General features: G+C 35.5%; 3 protein-coding genes across 4 annotated transcripts in view; 1 reads left to right on the forward strand and 2 right to left on the reverse strand.

Annotated features, from left to right (window-relative positions):
* mid (midline) overlaps window positions 1-2,460 on the reverse strand; it is a 146,696-nt gene extending 144,236 nt beyond the window's left edge. The window contains exon 1 of the mRNA XM_073080749.1: window positions 2,220-2,460. The gene's annotated coding sequence lies outside the window, so the exon portion shown is untranslated. The remainder of the gene's footprint in view (window positions 1-2,219) is intronic.
* Window positions 2,461-2,764: 304 nt separating this feature from the next.
* tilB (touch insensitive larva B) lies at window positions 2,765-4,162 on the forward strand. The gene has a single exon (XM_073080945.1). The coding sequence runs from the start codon at window positions 2,848-2,850 to the stop codon at window positions 4,141-4,143; it is 1,296 nt and encodes a 431-aa protein (XP_072937046.1). The 5' UTR covers window positions 2,765-2,847; the 3' UTR covers window positions 4,144-4,162.
* A 4,077-nt stretch (window positions 4,163-8,239) lies between these two features.
* The window catches only part of LOC140748046 (annulin), a 38,808-nt gene continuing 27,874 nt past the window's right edge, over window positions 8,240-19,173 (reverse strand). For both annotated transcript variants that reach the window (XM_073080739.1, XM_073080740.1), the window contains exons 4-12: window positions 18,935-19,086; window positions 18,237-18,477; window positions 16,910-17,070; window positions 14,955-15,140; window positions 13,763-13,873; window positions 13,182-13,361; window positions 11,565-11,765; window positions 9,268-9,510; window positions 8,240-8,706 (exon numbers count right to left, since the gene is read on the reverse strand). In XM_073080739.1, coding sequence (XP_072936840.1) covers window positions 8,518-8,706; window positions 9,268-9,510; window positions 11,565-11,765; window positions 13,182-13,361; window positions 13,763-13,873; window positions 14,955-15,140; window positions 16,910-17,070; window positions 18,237-18,477; window positions 18,935-19,086 — 1,664 coding nt within the window. In that variant the 3' untranslated portion in view covers window positions 8,240-8,517. The remainder of the gene's footprint in view (window positions 8,707-9,267; window positions 9,511-11,564; window positions 11,766-13,181; window positions 13,362-13,762; window positions 13,874-14,954; window positions 15,141-16,909; window positions 17,071-18,236; window positions 18,478-18,934; window positions 19,087-19,173) is intronic.

A 19,173-nucleotide genomic window follows, 5' to 3' on the forward strand; every position in this document is an offset into this window, starting at 1 on the left:
CTGCCACCAAACGTATTACGTAGTGTAACGACGACGAAACTATTGATCGCCATATAATGTAGTACATCTCGAATCGCCATGCCAAATCAATAATAAAGAGGGCGAAAATTCAGAAATGATCTAGGTTTGAGTACCTAGGGAAGCGAACTTTAAAAGACTCAAAAATAAATGAGTACGGTACGGTACGTATCGGTACGATTTCAAAACTACTTCTTTCCCCGGATGACAAAAATCTACCTACCTAAAAAACAACAATAGGTATCCCTTATTACAATAGGTAGATTAGTCCGATAGGTAGATTACCTGTAGTCCGCGTTAAAGTGCTAGTCCGCTTTGAAGTTGTTGCGAGCAGATGTAGTCATACAATTTGCTATGGTGCCGCGATTCATTTCTATATTCAGAGCGGCCTAGAAGTTTGGCACGGACTATACTTAAACTTCCAAGGAAAATTATGCATTAAGCACTAAGTCAGAATAGATCAATAGACTGATGCAATAAGCAATCGTAGGCATCTACAAAATGTAAATAATACATAAGTAAGTATTTTCGCCAGATGGTGCCACTGTCATTCCAATTAAGGTAATTTTCAGTTTTATGTATGTTAGTATGTCATAAAATTTTCTTTTTAACGCGGGCGAAGCCGCGGGCAAAAACTAGTAATTTTGTAATTCAATTTCAATCTTTAATTCGAATTTCAATTCATAAAAATGTATTCGGATTAAAACTCAATGTTCCTTATACGATTAAAATATTCCTTAAAATCACAAATAAGCATCTAAATAAACTTAAATAAATCACATCTTATTAACACGGCAATTTAGCACGAAACGAGAAATAAGTGGAACGAAGCAACGGTGCCCAAAATGTAAATTATTTTTATCTTTTGCCAAAAGATATGGTGTTGGAGTGATGACGGTTGTTTTGACTTATACTGACACTTGCGTGTAAAGATCATTTAAATTAGGGTTACCGGTAGCCCGAAAGAGGGACAATGATGATATCATACTATAACGTTAGGTAGAAGATAGGTATTCGTCGGAACCATGAACGATTGCTATTAGGGTACCTAGCTGTGGTCCCGATAAAGGGCGTTCAGAGGATCACTGTGGGGTTCTAGCCGGTAGAAGTCTGGCATGTCCTTCGCTTCTCCCGCAGCTGAGAGTAACCCATGACGGGTTTCCCCACGAGAACAAAGGAGTTAGGTAGGTATAGCAATAATCTCATTATGCAGCACTTTCGGCTGTAACATTAGTCAAATAGATCTTATATAATGTCGCACATGCTAAAATTGTCTCTAGAGGTAATTTATGTGTAATTGCTTAGATGGATCAATTAAAGTAACAATGAAAGCACAGGCTTGTTTATTTCAAATAATATGGCTTATACAATTTAGACCAAGTACCTATAGGTAGATATTATGATTTCAGGTTAAGAAATTAATAAGCTTTAAAGAAGTTCGTAAAATAAAGTCATTCCATAAGATTAGATTAGAATTAAGGTTCTAGTTTGAAATGACCAAAATATAATTGAAAACGATCCAAGTTTTACGCACTTACCTATTTAATAGATTTTTTTTATGAAATTTATTAAACCTTATCTACTCACATCTCTATCATTAATTTATAACCACTTTCTAAAATAGCCATAACAGAAAACGAATGCGTAATCACTACGCGATATTAATGTACCTCAATAATATCCTTTACTTTATACATGCAACGCCATCTATTGACAAGTGTCTGAACTACAAACCTGTACGTAAGCTTACCAAGGCACGCTACGTAGTGAACTTCCTATTTAATATTGATTTTATGTCATAAATTACGCTCTTAATTTCAATAAACTCCTAGACCACTTGCGGCAACTGAGTATTTGTTTAAACAACAAAATGTTAAATTGGCTGCTTTCAATAAGAGGGCACGACGTACGGGAATACTCTGTAAAGTTTGTTACAAAGTAGTAGTGGAATAAGTTTGATTTTGGACTTTATATTGGAACGATTGAAGTTGGAAGTTGTTGGGATGTATATTGGAATGGTGCAGAAGCTTTGTGATTTGTTGTACGCACCGTCGGTCGGCGGTGAGGCGCCCCGTCGCGCAAGGACCCTAAAAACACACAGACCGCGGGGCGCCGCACTCTGCCCGCACCTTTTACTAATAACACCGTCTTTCCCTCTGTCATGCCTTATTTCATCTGAATATCTCTCGTTTTTTCCTTACCTTCGTTTTTTCTGGCTCGAACCTCGAACAATAACAATAAAACGAATCTCTGATGATAGTAATCCTTCATCTTCATTGTCTTTTGGCAGTTTCGTGGAATAAAATATGTTGTGCTCTTGCGACCTGATGTCTGAACGTCATATTATAAATGGCGTCGTTTAAAATATTTTAATACCCTCTATATCACGGCGATATTAATTTAGTACGCTTGAGTTGAGCGGCCTGGGTGCCACTACCGGAATGTTAAATGACGGATTACAGACCTCCGAGATTGTAAGATAAACTCTCGGAATCTCACAGATTCTATTGCCGCCCTTTATAACATCGATATTTTTATTTTTCTGGCTATAATCTTAAAGTAACTAAAACACGCACGATATGATATTATGTTGTATGTATGTAGTATAACAAAAATATTATTTGAAAATATATTCATTTACCTCCTTTACTTTATTAAAAAGTTCAAAATATTATTTTGTATGTAAGCTGCCTGTAATAAATGCCTTTTGTTGAATTATTATTAAACAAAAACATAAAAAAGACGTCGCCTAGCAACCGTTGCTAAGGAAATATTAATTATGCTTGTTAGTTCAAGTCATTTTGCTTTAGACTAACAATTATTATAAAAATGGTGAAAATAACTGTGGACATGGTGCGTAAAAAGGCAGAACATCACGATCGGCTGCTAGCCCCCTTGGAAGAAATTGCTCTCCATCAAGAAAACATAGAGAAGATTGAATACCTTCAAGATTGGTGTCCGAAGCTCAAGATATTGCTCATGCAAAGTAATCTGATTGCCAAGATTGAGAATTTAAACAAATTGAAACACCTTACCTACCTCAACTTGGCCCTCAATAACATAGAAATAATTGAAAATCTAGAAAGATGCGAATCGCTCCAGAAACTAGATCTAACATTGAACTTTATTGGAATAATAGTAAGCGTGGAATCCTTATGTGATAATTACAATCTGGAAAACTTATATCTCACCGGCAATCCGTGCACTGATTACGATAATTACAGAGATTTTGTTATTGGAACTCTACCACAACTTACCTCACTAGATGGTAAGGAAATTGAAAGATCTGATAGAATCAAAGCTCTACAAAACTTACCTGTTATCAAATCAGACATTTTGTTTGAACAAGGGAATTATATACATCAGCGTAAGTCACAAAAATCTCGACTAGAAAGAACTATAAACGAAAAATGGGAAAATGAGTACAAAGATATGGACACTGATGAAAGGAATAAGAAATTTTGGGCCGAAAAAAGTGAGCATGCCCCAGAAGTACGATATGAAATGGAAAGAATGCGCCAATTGAAACTAAAAAGTTATGAGACCCCTGAAAAAACTGAAGACAAACGTGTTTACAAATTTTTTGCACCAGATGGCAGGCCCTTCAACATAAATCAAGCCAAGGTAGACTTCATGTTCACTGATACAGAACCCGAGAAATACATATTAGATTTAGCTGTTTATAAGTATTTGGATACGAGTTTATTAGATATTGATATTCAACCGAATTATGTTAGAGTCATGATCAAAGGTAAGATATTCCAACTCCATCTACCGGAAGACGTGGACACTACAAACTCAACCGCTCAAAGGTCTCAGATAACCGGTCATTTGGTTATTACGATGCCGAAAGCCAACATCATCGTCAAAAATAAGCCTAAGGTTAGTGAAACAATACAGAAATCTGTAGAAAGGAAAGTAAAAAAGAATGTACTCATAGATAAAAGTTCCGAACAATCTACGAGAGAATATTTGGAAATAGGTCCGTCAGATAAAATATTGGACTTTACAAAAATAACTGAACCTAAGACACCACCGAACTTTATTGACCGGAGATTAAAATTCCATGAAAAGCAACCTCCGCCAGATTTTGTGGACAATCCCGAAGTTCCGGATCTTATTTAAGAAATCCTAATTTGAATCGTATTCGAAACCAAATCTTATTTGAAAATGTTACTGCTGAATTAATAATCCTACAAGGATGTAACAACTTATAAGAAACGGGTATTAGATCTGTAGGCATTACCTACAATGTACATTCATGCAGGTTTCGTTTGAAGGTGGTAGAACCCTTTGTGGTTCGACTCCAGTGGCACCACCGCCACACCTATTCGCCCTAGTAACAGCAGTTTTAAGCACTGCTGTGTTCTGGTTTGAAGGATGTGACATACTTTTCCAAGGTGTTCCAGCTTGGTCCGCAGGGGTAACAGCGCATCTGTAGCCGACCTCAGGCACGAATATCTAATCCTTTCTGGACTTGATTACAAATGTCCATGGGCGGCAGTAGCCACTTACCAACAGGTGGACTGCATGCTCATCTGTTACTCCTACATTTTTATTTAAAAAGACGTTACTTTATGAATCCTTAAATTATATACCTCCGAGTGTAGACAGTAAACATGGTGAAATGAAGTTACGTACATTTACATAACCGAGTAGCTGATCCGGCAAACTTTGTACCGCCTCAAAATCTATTTATCAAATATATTTCATATAAAATATAGCCTATGTTACTCGTGGATAATGTAGCTTTCGAATGGTGAAAGAATTTATAAAATCGGTCCAGTAGTTTTTAGCCTTTTCATTACAACCAAACAAACAAAGTTTTTCTCTTTATAATATTACTGTCGAAAAAAGAATATTGTAAGCTTTTGGTAGGTAGAGCCCGTAGTAACTTAATGCTTGAAGTTGTAATTGTAATATTACATACCATAATAATTATTAATGTACTTTACATGTAACAGAAATAAATAATATTAACGGTAATATACAGTCTTTTTGCATAATTAACATAATTTTGTTTACTAATGTGACTCTACGATTTAAGTAGGTCGCGTTTCGTTTTATTAAGTCTTAAAAGTAATTTACCAAGAGGTTATAATCTGTGCCAAACTGCTAGTCCGCTCTGAAGTTGTTACGAGCAAATGTCGTCATACAATTTGCTATGGCGACGCGACTCATTTCTATATTCAGAACGGACTAGCAGTTTGGCGCGGGCTATAACGATATAAGTTTAATGTTAATTCGATAAATATTTTGGATTAAATGCGAATTTCAAATTAAAGGTGGTTATGTAAATAAAACGTGTATTCTTACTAACACTAAACATTTAATTTAAACTTATTTAAATAAGAGTAACGTGAGATATTATTAATTATTACTTAAAATAAATAGTTTAGCACCAAGTAAATTGATATAGGTACGGGACAAGACACATACTTTACTATATTTAGAGCCAAGTTGAAATAGCTACCTACTTAATATTTTAATATTAAAATCTAGGTAAATTTAAAATCATATTATAGATTTACTTATATAGTAGGTAGGTTCATATTATTTTTATAGTAATAATTATTTTACATTGCTGCAAAATATTTAGAACATAAGAAAATAACATTTGATATGTAATAAATAGAATATGTAATATTTTACGACTATATTTGTTACTTATGTTTCAGATATTTCTAAATATCATATAAATAATAATATAATCAGGCAAACTTATTTTATAAGCACATTGACAAGAACAATTTGACACTTTTACAAAACACAAAAGTATTTATATAAATTACATGGCAGCGGTAACTGTTTATTATAAGATTACTAGCTGACCCGGCAAACGTTGTGTTGCCATATAAATAAAAAAAATGTTAAGGGTGAATAACCCTTATCACTTAGGGGTATGATAAATAGATACTAGCCGATTCTCAGACCTACTGAATTTGCATATAAAATTTGGTGAATATCGGTAAAGCCGTTTCGGAATTTTATACATAAGATTATAATGATACTGTTTGTAATGCAGTCTCAAGTTCAATTTTCGGCCAGCCGAAAATCTAATTGATTTAGATGCCTATTTTGGGTCACTGGGATTATGTACTTCTTTGTGTGTGTTTATAGCACCCATAGCACAACGTGTAGTATTGAATAATATTATTGATGTGAAACATCTATAGCCGCACGTAAAACCGATTTCTGGCGTGGCGACGCATGCCGTGTCGCCACGCTATACGATGGTATATATATACAGTCTATATGCAGTAGTGTGTACGGTGTGGCGACGCGTCGCCATGCGCAATAACTATTACCGAAGTCACTGATTAAACGAATTAAATAGTCACGATTTGAAATAAATTCGTAAATTTTTGTATTTAATGAAAATAAATGTTTATTCAATAAATAGTCATCGTTATCTGGAAAAAAATCGTAATATTTTATTTTATCATTGTGACATATTTAGTTCCTATCACAATATGTTCTTTTCTGCATATTACTTTTACAAAATAATGTCGATGTTTCACATCTGCCAGGCGTCCCGTGACGGCTCACATTTTTTATAACATCATGTAATAAACTATGACATAGTAATAAGTATGGTAGACATACATGCACCTTTACATTATAAGTAGCTAAATTTTGTACTTGTTAATAACAATATATGATTTGCATATTTGTTTAACTAAATTACTATCCTTATTTCAATTAGTAATTTGAGTATTGTGCTAAAACTATTTGATCGATTTATAAACTTTTAGGTTCTTTTATACCTCATATACCTAAGCACATGGAAGTAATTTTTATGTAGGTACTCATTAGATACGTTTTATAGAAGAGTAGTTTCTAAACCTAAAATCAGGTAGCACCAACACTTTTTTATAAATTAACAACAAAGTCACATTTTCATACATTTAACACAAATACACTTTATACTATAGGTATAGACAATAGACAGATTATATGGTGTTACCTAAAAGTTATTACCAATTGGTAATAAGTCGTTCTGAAATATATGTCAAATATAAACCAGATGTTCATAACACCCGCTCTATAACTATATTTAATTGAACTATATAGTAGCAATAGACCAATTATTTGGTGTTATCTAAAAGTTATTACCAATTGGTAATAAGTCGTTCTGAAATATATGTCAAATATAAACCAGATGTTCATAACACCCGCTCTATAACTATATTTAATTGAACTATATAGTAGCAATAGACCAATTATTTGGTGTTATCTAAAAGTTATTACCAATTGGTAATAAGGCATTCTGAAATATATGTCAAATATAAACCAGATGTTCATAACGTCCGCTCTATAGCCATATTTCATTCCTCTATATAATAGCAATCGACTATAACTATATTTAATTGAACTATATAGTAGCAATAAACCGATTATTTGGTTTTTTAAAAGTTATTACCAATTGGTAATAACTCGTTCTGAAATATATGCCAAATATAAACCAGATGTTCATAACACCCGCTCTATAACTATATTTAATTGAACTATATAGTAGCAATAGACCAATTATTTGGTGTTACCTAAAAGTTATTACCAATTGGTAATAAGTCGTTCTGAAATATATGTCAAATATAAACCAGATGTTCATAACACCCGCTCTATAACTATATTTAATTGAACTATATAGTAGCAATAGACCAATTATTCGGTGTTACCTAAAAGTTATTACCGATTGGTAATAAGTCGTTCTGAAATATATGTCAAATATAAACCAGATGTTCATAACACCCGCTCTATAACTATATTTAATTGAACTATATAGTAGCAATAGACCAATTATTCGGTGTTACCTAAAAGTTATTACCGATTGGTAATAAGTCGTTCTGAAATATATGTCAAACATCGTGTCGGAAATTAACAATGTCCGCTCTGTAATCATATTTAATTCAATTATGTAGTAGCAATAGACCGATTATTTGGTGTTATTTAAAAGTTATTACCAATTGGTAATAAGTCGTTCTGACATATATGTCAAATATAAACCAGATGTTCATAACGTCCGCTCTATAACTATATTTAATTGAACTATATAGTAGCAATAGACCAATTATTTGGTGTTATCTAAAAGTTATTACCAATTGGTAATAAGTCGTTCTGACATATATGTCAAATATAAACCAGATGTTCATAACGTCCGCTCTATAACTATATTTAATTGAACTATATAGTAGCAATAGACCAATTATTTGGTGTTACCTAAAAGTTATTACCGAATGGTAATAAGTCGTTCTGAAATATAAATCAAACATCGAGTCGGATCTTAACAATGTCCGCTCTGTAACCATATTTAATTCAATTATATAGTAGCAATAGCCAGATTATTTGGTGTTATTTAAAAGTTATTACCAATTGCTAATAAGTCGTTCTGACATATGTCAAACATCAGTCGAACCTTGACAATGTCCGCTCTTATAGCCATATTATCTCTATGTTTTACCATTTGTCATAGCAACCATAAATAAATGCAAGTATCGATTATATTTGTCGAGTTTCCGTATCGTTGGATGTGTAGCCATTGGTCTCCGGTGTGGTGACGTTGAGTGAGAGGAAGCCGTCGATGTCCCGGATCTCCTTGGAGGTGAACTTGGCTGATATCTGGTGCCGACCGGCCCAGGGTGGAGTTAGCTTGAACTGCGCTGTTGCGAACTCGCCTGGTAGTACGTTCTGTAAAATAAATTGACATGGTGATCAGATATAACATAGAAAATGTTATAAACTGGGTGTCAATCCGGGCATACACTTCTTTAGCTTATTCAAGGCCATAACAAATACACAATGAACAGGACTTTTCAATTATAGAGCATGGAAATCGTTTTTGAGAGAGTTACATTCAATTACTTGCTTATCAGTGAAGAAAAACATTCTGAGCAAACATAGATACGAGTATGTGTCTAAAAGTCTATAAAGGACTAAAGGTACACATTTGGCCATAGTGAAGCACAGCGCATAGTGAAGTTTTATTTTACTCAATTTCTACTCATAACCCTACTCGTAGCTCGGCTAAAATAATCATTAGTTAAATATGTGACATGAAGCGTTAGGGAATCATTTTTGCCATGTCATTTCAGTATTATTTTATACCGTTACTGGAAAAGCTACTAAAATACCACAAGAAGCCCCTTAGCGGGTTAGAATTTTAGCTCTGCCAGTAAAAGTATAATCTCGTTTATACATATTGGTACAAACGCAGTATAGACCTTCTCTCGATAAAAGCTGTAAGCTTACCTCATTAAGCTCAATCTTCAATTGCTTCTCCAGTCCCGGGCCTTGTATGTAGAACTTGCCATTCTTCAGCGGTATGGGCAACGGGTTCTCCACCTTCACTGTCACGGTGAACTCTTTGTGTGACACCGGCTTGCTGTCCACCGAGATCTTGATGTCAGGGTTCCGGACCCTGAAGTCATCTTGCGCGAAGTAGTCGAAGTTCTTCTCCACGATAGTTGCTAAGCAGGCGATGTTGAATGAAGCCTGTGAATAAAATACATTTTTATAGTTCAATTTAATAGAAAAATACTATTTCTTGACCAAATTTACAATTTTTATTATTCCCGCGCAAAATACTCAACTCAAACGTCAAGAGCGTTCTTTTTCTTTTTTTATGCTAACTCGTACATTCGTACCAGCCAATGACTGTATAAATGGACACTTATTATTGTTCTTATTAGTGATCGAAGTTATTATTATAAAAATAACACACCATTAAATAACATAAAATTATTAATTAAAATAATATTACAATTAAATAATTTGAATATATTTCTAAGAAAATATTTTGGAAACTACTTTTATAATAGGAGTAGCTAACGTGTTGGCAGTCCACTTGATAATGTGGGTACTACCGCCATGGATATCTGTGACTAACTGTCAACTGCTCATGGTTAAGTTGGTCGATTCTTATGTAGGTAACTCAGTGACTGAGAAGTAAAATGGTCGACTTACGTAGTAAGTCGTAGTAAGTCAGCCGCTGACGACCAATACGGTTCCCTCATTTGTAAGTCAGAAACTACTTACTTACCTAACTAGTTTTTAATTATCAAATAACCTACAACTCAAGAACATCAACTTTGACTTATTGAAATAACATTACATATTTTTATATGTAATCAGACAATTAATTTTTATCGAATCTGCATAACCTTAAGTTGTTTTCTATCAAATCTTTAATAAGAACGACATTAATTAACTCATATAAAATTTGATGACTTATTAAAATTATTTTTTAATTCCATCATAACGATCTGTTTCATAACTTTTAAGGAAGCACCTGCACCTTGTCAATCTTTTACGACTACCTCTTCATACCACATCAATTTAAATTAAGCTTAACCTAACTTTAACTTAATTATGACTATCTATAAATTGTTATTGAAGTAATACTTCCTTTTGCGCGTCGTGGAAGGAAAAAATTGGTGAATTTTTTTTGTAATGAAAATGGCTGGATCATTACAATACAATATTTAATTACGGTACGATACGAATGTAAATACGAATGCTCTAAACATAATATAGGTTAGTATCAATCCTTTTGTAATAATTATTTGTTTTTGTAATACTTTCACTCCTTGCGCACGTGTATATCCATCCATCCATCCATCCATCAGCCTTTACTGGTCCACTGCTGGACATAGGCCTCCCCTAGTCTGCGCCACTCCGACCGGTCTTGGGCCGTCTGCATCCAGCGGTTTCCCGCCGTCCGCTTCAGGTCGTCTGTCCACCTGGTCGGGGGGCGTCCTGTACTCCTTTTGCCGAGACGTGGTCTCCATTCGAGGACCTTCCGACCCCACCGGTTATCGGTCCTGCGAACTATGTGGCCAGCCCATTGCCACTTCAGCTTGCTTATTTTGAGAGCTATGTCGGTAACTTTCGTTCGCCTACGGATTTCCTCGTTACGAATTCTGTCGCGTAGGGAAATACCGAGCATAGCTCTCTCCATAGCTCGCTGAGCGACTTTGAGTCTTCGTATAAGGCTCACAGTGAAAGACCACGTCTCGGCACCGTACGTCATCACTGGCAACACACACTGCTCGAACATCTTCGACTTCAGGCTCTGAGGTATCTTGGATGAGAAGATGTCACGCAATTTCCCGAACGCTGCCCAACGCTTTGCCAAGCGCAACCTTGCGCACGTGTATAAACATACTCTTTTTTATAAATGACGCCCAAGAAGTATAACTTTTCATACATGTCTACGTGTGTTCACAGTATATGTACATAAGTACGTAAGTATACACATGCGTACACACACTTACACACCTATATATATATAACTCAAAGGTGTCTGACTGACATAGTGATCTATCAACGCACAGCCCAAACCACTGGACGGATCGGGGTGAAATTTGGCATGCAGGTAGATGTTATGACGTAGGCATCCGCTAAGAAAGGATTTTGATCAATTCTACCCCCAAGGGGATAAAATAGGGGATGAAAGTTTGTATAAATCTTATTAGTTAATAATATTACTTCGTAACGCGAGCGAAGCCGCGGGCAAAAGCGTTTTTTTATAAAATCTTAAAATTTACCTGATCCACAAGCCTCTTGAAGTAGTCATCAAATGTGACCAACATCGTGACCTGCTCCTTGGCCTCCGGTGCCAGGATGATATCAAACTCATCCCGCTTGACCGAGTCTCCGGTCACCCCGGTGTACGTCACGGTGTCCACCCTCAACACACCCTTCACGTTGTGCTGCTCTGATAGAGAACGGTTCCTCATGTGGAGGATCTGTGAATAGAATGGAAGTGAGGCTTTGTAAAGTGGTAATATTTTCAACGATAGATTTATGACAATGAATGTAGTTCAGCGATGAAATTAAACTGATTTTAGTTAGCGTTAAGTACTTTTTATACTTATTTAAGATTTGCAAACGAGCATGCAGTTCATGGTATCGTAAATGGAAGCTGAAATGGACATCTATAATCAACCCATATAATCAACAATATAGGATTAAAGTCCTATCTCAAATCAAACACAAAAGCGTTGTTACCCCTGAGGACTTATTGGAACTCATCACATAGGTAGGTAAGTGCCTCCTACCCTAATCCTGAACAGTAACGCTACTCTGCTGTTATAAGGTCATGGTTTTGGGCATTTTTACTGTCATAAACAACTTTGAATATGCCACTTATCTTTCACATCTGTATTTAACCTCATTTTCATTTTAGAAAGATTAAAAGATAAGTAGGAATCTTTCACATTTTAGAACAATCAAAGGATATGAATCCATCACACTTTATTTATGTTCGATGTAGGTACCAGCGTCTAGGTATTATTTGCAACATCATTGCGATATTCATTTCTCGACAATTACGTACACAAATTGTATGATATTTTTATTTTTAAATTCCTATCAGCAAAATTTGTCATCAAAGTCCTTATGATTAGTAACCGGCAGTCCTACATGTCTAATTGACGCCAAAACATTTTATTTGTGAGTCACTATTACGCATATCACCACAAGGTACATTGACCTCTGTTTGATTAATCAAACAAGTACCTATTACAAATATTCATTGTTCCTATAACCTATTGCACTTGGTACTTCAACATCAACCCATTTTGTTTTCGAGTAGGTATATATAACTTCGAGATTACAGGCTTGAGAATCAAACCCCAAACTTTCTGAAAGGTAAATTGGTTACAACATTAATTACAATTAAGTATACTCATTTTTTTTATATTATAGGAGTAGCAGACGAGCATGCAGTCCACCTGATGGTAAGTGGCTACTGCCGCCCATGGACATCTGTAATCAACCTCAGATAGGATTAGATATTCCTATCTGAGGTCAGTCACAGATGCGCCGCTACCCCTGAGGACTAAGCTGGAACGCTTCGGAAAAGTCTGTCTCCCTTACCACACCCTTCAAACCGGAACACAGCAGCGCCTAACACTGCTGTTATTAGGTTGAAATAGGTGTGGCGGTGGTGCCGCCGGAGTCGAACCACAAAGGGTTCTACCACCTTTAGAACTACCACCACTCATCTACATCCTTAACTAATGCCCATCCCCTACCTTCTATAATACTTCATAATATTATGTTGTAGTCTAGCTCATGGAAAGTACCTATACCTAAGCACCTATACACTGGTCTGATTGTACTTTTTATGTTTAAGTATAGAGAAATATAAAATCACTTACAACAGTAAAGTCCTGTCCAATCTTAATATCGTCTCGCAGTTCAAAGTCGAAGATGACGTCATTGAAGGCATCATTGAGATAGTACCGCGCGAAGATGCTCTCAGACTTCCGCAGCGCCTTCTCCATGGTCTGCCGCTCCTCGAACGTCCTCTCTGGGTACTTGTATAAGTGGGTTACATCCTGGAAATAAGTAAATTTTATAATAATTGCAATTAACGTAGGCTATTCTTATAACTTTAGCGCACAAAACAAATACAATGAGTTTGACTAAACGATTTCAGGAAAGTACAAAAAAAACTGTTCTTTTAGTTTTTTTTTTTCATTTTACACAAGTAAATATTATTATTAACAATAACAACAATATAACGCGTTATATTCCTCTTATAAAGTGACTATTACAAGAGTTTCCAATCCTTTTTACTAAAACGCCTGTATAATTTGTAATAGCAATCTACGATTGTGAGTGTTTGATCTATTGCGGATATATAAGCCAAGGACAATTATTGAAGAGAATTCATTGTTAAATATATTAATACAAATTTTGAACAAGTTTTAATCATTTTACATATATTTTAACATACATCTCTTTCCATTTTTGCTATAGCCTTAGTGGACAAATTCTGACCAATGGACGTCGTGTCTCTAGCCATCAGTTTAAGAGGTTGTATTTCACCGGAGTACTTCCACAAAACCTGTAAAAATCAAATCAGTTTATTAAACTCATTTATTTGAAAACAGTTTTACATATATGTACAAATTTCGGCTTTTCCTGAGTGGAAACCCATGCTCAACAGTGGGAGAATGGTGAATTTATGATAAGGGCGACTACTATACCTACATACTTGTAGTTTATTCTGTAAAATATTATCTACATCCATCTCCAAGTGCTTATATAAATATGTATAAATACTACAAGTGAACAAGCTACGCAGATTTTGAGTAAATAAACCTATGCAGATGTAAGTATCATGTACCTACAGGTACCTACGCAAAATCTAGAAAATATCTTTAAGTAATTCTAGGTACCTACATCGCATTCGTGTAGGCAGAAGCAGACTCATATTTCACTAGATGTTTCTATTATTTAAAATAAATCTTACGTACACAAGCCGAGTAATGCGGAGCTGACATTCCGTGGGCAGAATTTAATACGTAGGCTGCATTCATTTGCAAATTGCAATAAAGTTTAACCATAAGTAGATACTAGAATAATCTTAGACGATTGTAACGTCTAAAATATCTGTTTTGTTTTGATCAATTAAATACTTCATTGATTTTATTGATTATTTGATGCTTGTGGAAATTAAATCATTAAAAATACGGCTTGTCTATTAATATTAAGACAATCTTTACGAATGTTAGCACACCTGTGTTTGGTCGCAAACTGTGACATAATATATATTAAGAGTAAATTTTAAAAATATAGCGATAATTTCGCCTTTAAGTATTTGCTTATGGCACAAGGAAATATAGGTATCTAGTATGTAGGTATATAGTCTAGTAGGTATATAGGGAGTCTCTACCTATTTCTACTTTTATATACGTACTTATTCTATTTTTATTGTAATCTTGAGGAATATTAGAACATCTGCTCACAACATTTAATATTAAACATTAGTAACATTAAGGAAAAATAATAACATATTTCGGGTTTTACCACTGATTGTTTGGCAACCAATTAGTAGGTAACCGTCTAGTGAGTTTATCTAGGCTAGGCTATCACTAGGCCATCACTGCTATATCTTTCATCTATAATCGCATAACGTTGCATACCTTATCAGCATTAACTTGTGCGAAGACATAGGAAACGTCGTATGGCCGTTGTAGTTCAGCGTCCCGTACGGCTCTGAGTGATGATGGTCCACAACGGTACACGTCCTCGGATGTCTCTTGTGGTGTGGAGTCGATCGCCTGCCAGCCGCCGTACTCCGCGCCTAGGTCTGGTCGGTCCATCCATACCTGCAGATTCAAAGTTTAAGTTCTACTTTTAAAGATAGTACCTACTGACGCCGACAGCGAGGCCACGACAACCTAACCTAACGTTTTTTTTTTTTTTTAACGAGGGGAATACCTTCAAAAGGTACCCGACGACGTGGGAGCGACGTTGAGTTATGTGGGATTTTTACCGCACTAAACCCCCCCCCCCCCCCCCCCGGTGGTCGTCCTCATCGCTTGTTGGAGAACTCCGGGATCTCCGAGGGAACACAATTGGAGTCCTCCAAGCGCGATGCCCCGATCGGGCTCTGTCCTGGGAGTGCAGTTTTCGCTCCTCCCAAACCACCTGGTGTTCACGACGTTTAGTCTCCTTTTACGACAGGCAGGGGTTACCGTAGCCCTATTCTAGTCCCGGAACTACAGGGACAAATCTAACGTAACCTAACCTATTCTATACTATTTCTACACTATAACAGCAGTAGCGCCCACATAGTCCGGTTTGAAATGAACCTATACACAGTGATGATGACCACTAAATATGAAACGCGTAAAATACTGTTTCATAGGTATTTACTTTTAACATTCGATTATAAATATATGTAACTTGTATTACTTGTATGTAGGTACATTTAATCTTAATATGACCTCAAGTAAGGTTATTCAACTAGGTATTTTACAATTCTTGAAAAATCATCACAAGTTTATCACTATTCGAAACCAAAAAATTCACAAATTAAGGAAACAATCGATTATTTTGAACATGATGAGGAAAACTGCGACATAATTACGTAAATTGAAAAGAAACAACTAATAATTGTGATAAAAATAAAAATCCCAACAGCTTAAAAATAATTATCTGAAAAGGAAAAAAATGTGTATGTCTTCAAACCCATGATCGAGACAAATTCTTATGACACTTCATGACCGACAATTGAGACGAATCCTTATGACATCTCATCTGTTAAAATCCAAAAGAAAAGTGCCAAAGAATGCGACTTACGCCTTAAAACATTACATTTCGCGGTCAGGTAAAAAGAACAGGAAGAAGATAAACAAAAATAAATTGTCCATAATTTAGAAAATATCACACACAATTGCAAAAATGTCGTACGAAATGTTCATTCGTTGCAAATGTTGACACCGATACAAATAACCCGAGAGCTAGATAAATCAAATTAAGAATGCTTGAAGAACAGATGGAGTTATTAAATCAATAAGATATAAATCCAGACAGTAAGCGTTTATTGATACAATAAAAATGCTTTCGCAACCTTGATGATAAACAGAGTATAGATTTAACTATTTTATTGTCTGACAAAAATACCCAGGCATTCTTTTCGGACTAGTCACAGACAGTGTTATTAATAATCAATGTGTCCAATGTTTTGCTTACTAAAGCTCGAAAGAACAATTTTTACGTACAAGAAATTGACTCGATCATTGGCAGCCGAAAATTTAATAGAATGATCTTACTATTAATGTACGTTTTTGAATAATTAAGTACGAGTATAGTGCGCCAAATTGCTAGTCCGCTCTGAAGTTGTTGCGAGTAGGTGTAGTCATACAATTTGCTATGACGACGCGACCCATTACTATATTCAGAGCGGACTAGCAATTTCGCGCGGACTATACCAACCTACCAACCCACATCTACTTTCTAATAAAGTTTACTAGTAAATATCTAAACAATCAATATCCACATTCCCTAGAATTTAATTGAAGGCACTTTTGAAAATAGAGGATGAAAACACTCGTAACTCCGAGCGCGATCTAATTAATTTTCAAAAACGAACCTCATTCCAAACGTGGTAGTTCCAGACAGAATCCCGGGTGAACTCCTCCAGGGTATTCCCGTCATCATCCTTGATGATGTCGATAGTCAGACTTCCCTGGCTGTCGTGCGCCGCGTCGTATCCCGTCACGGGTCTGCAGGGAATACCCAGCGCTCTGCAAACTAAATTTAGAACTGTATTAGTCATCTCTGAAATAAAATTGTGTCGATTATTGTGGAAATAGTTAATGTTCAGAAAGTTCTTAGAGAGAATACGAATAAATTAAAAAATAAATAATGAAATTTCAATTGAAAGCTAAAATCAGTAAATATAATTCGACCGAGGTGTTGCCAGCATCACACTCTAGTGTGGAGCGGTTCTGCTATTTTATGGAAAGTCCTAGATTCCGCCTGACTTACATAGGTATGAGGCGGTCATCTTAGTCTTCAGGAATGGTATAGCATCTGTGAACAGCTTCAGGTAAAACTACTAATCTATATGACGTTACAAATGTCCATGGACTGCAGTGGCAACTTACCATTAGAAGAATTGCATAATCTTTGCTACTTGTTATTCAAAGTCTACTAAAATCTTATAAAAAATCATTTATAATTGAACATTAAATAAAATAATTTCGTCCGTAAAATTTACGGTTACTGTGTTACAGACACTCGTAAATATCCTACTGCTGAGTAAGGATTTCTTCAAAAAGTTTACGTTATAGTACGTGGTTTTCTATAGGTACTAAAACGCAATTATCTTTGTACAGATAATAAAAAACCTATCATGACCCCTGGCCTCATCAAATACGGTGAGATAAGAAGTCTAATACAGTTTAAAGCTAAATCAAGCAAATTACATCTTAAATTAATTTCTATTAGTTACTAATTAACATTAATTATATAGTTATGTTTATCGCATGTCACATAGGTATGAGTCAATAAACTATGATTTCTCATAGTTTCTTGACATGTCTACTAGACATTTCTTGATATTTCTACTATTTACTGATTATAGAAATCCTAAGTAAAATTAAGTTTTAAACAAACTTCTAAAAGCTTATATAGAACACATGAAGAGTTCTCAAAAATCGAAAGCGACTTTTCTGGCTATTTAATGTCGCCTGAAACCCAGATGAAACCCTCTTAACGCTGCTGTCTGTCCATCTGTCACAGGGCTATATCTTTTGAATTTTTTTCGATAATATGAAAACTAGAAATATCAAAAAAGCATCAGCAACTACCAAACAACCAACCACCAAGCCACCAGCTAGAAAGAAAATTGGTTGACAAACAAAACAGACACATGCAAAGACCCATTTATAAAACAAATACTATAAATCACTTACTAGTAGTCAAAACGCCAGCGTACACCCAGCACTGGGCGTACTTCACGGGTTTCTTCTTCTCGTAAAACTTCTGTAGGATGGCCAGTGATCCGACCCACTTGAGAGGATGTGTGCCGCCCGCGTAATCACTGAGCTCCTTGCCCCAGTTGCCGAACAGAACCCCATTGTCGTCTTGCACGTTCACCGCTGCAGACAATGCCCGGACTGTCCTGATCGGATCACTCCTGGCACGGCCTTTCACCTGGATTAAATATTTAGGTTAAATGATGAACTTTCGTTTCACTTTCATTTTCGTGCGTTGATTTTGTATTTAATGATTTTCGATTACTTTTTTTTTATTTTGATGCCGGATTACTGGTGGTTTTGAATTCTTGTTTGATGCTTGATAACATTATGTCAAAATTTCGAATAATGCCACAATAATGGCTTATCTATTTATATATCTATGATTAATTGTCATATGATGAATAAGGTTTTTTAAAAGATTGCCCTGATACTTAGTCAATGCCGTCCATGGACATCTGTAATCAATTCCATTGAACACAAGCATTTTATGGTCTTACCCTCGTTCTGTATGGAATTCGAAACTGAATACAGATACGTTGCCATTCCTGAGCACTAGGAGTTGTAAATGTGTACTTACTGATCATCTAAAATTTTACGAAAGTAAAAAATATAACATATACATGTTATGTTACCTTTCCTATCTCTCTGACTAGATAAAGCGCACATTCCAGAATGTCCTTTTCGTACTGTGCGTAATTCCATGGGGTTGGTTTGATGCGGTTGTAAACACCCCTGAACATCAGACCGCCATCTTCTTGGACATACTCTTCACGATGACTGTGACCTAGAGCGAACAATATCAGTAAGTATTCCTGGGTATCGATTCTAATCAAAAAGCTATGTATAATCATAAGTACCTAATCAGGTACAG

This window comes from Epargyreus clarus, unplaced genomic scaffold, assembly GCF_041222505.1.
Source record: "Epargyreus clarus isolate Ecla_fem2 unplaced genomic scaffold, WU_Ecla_fem_2.2 ptg000015l, whole genome shotgun sequence".
NCBI lineage: Eukaryota > Metazoa > Arthropoda > Insecta > Lepidoptera > Hesperiidae > Epargyreus > Epargyreus clarus.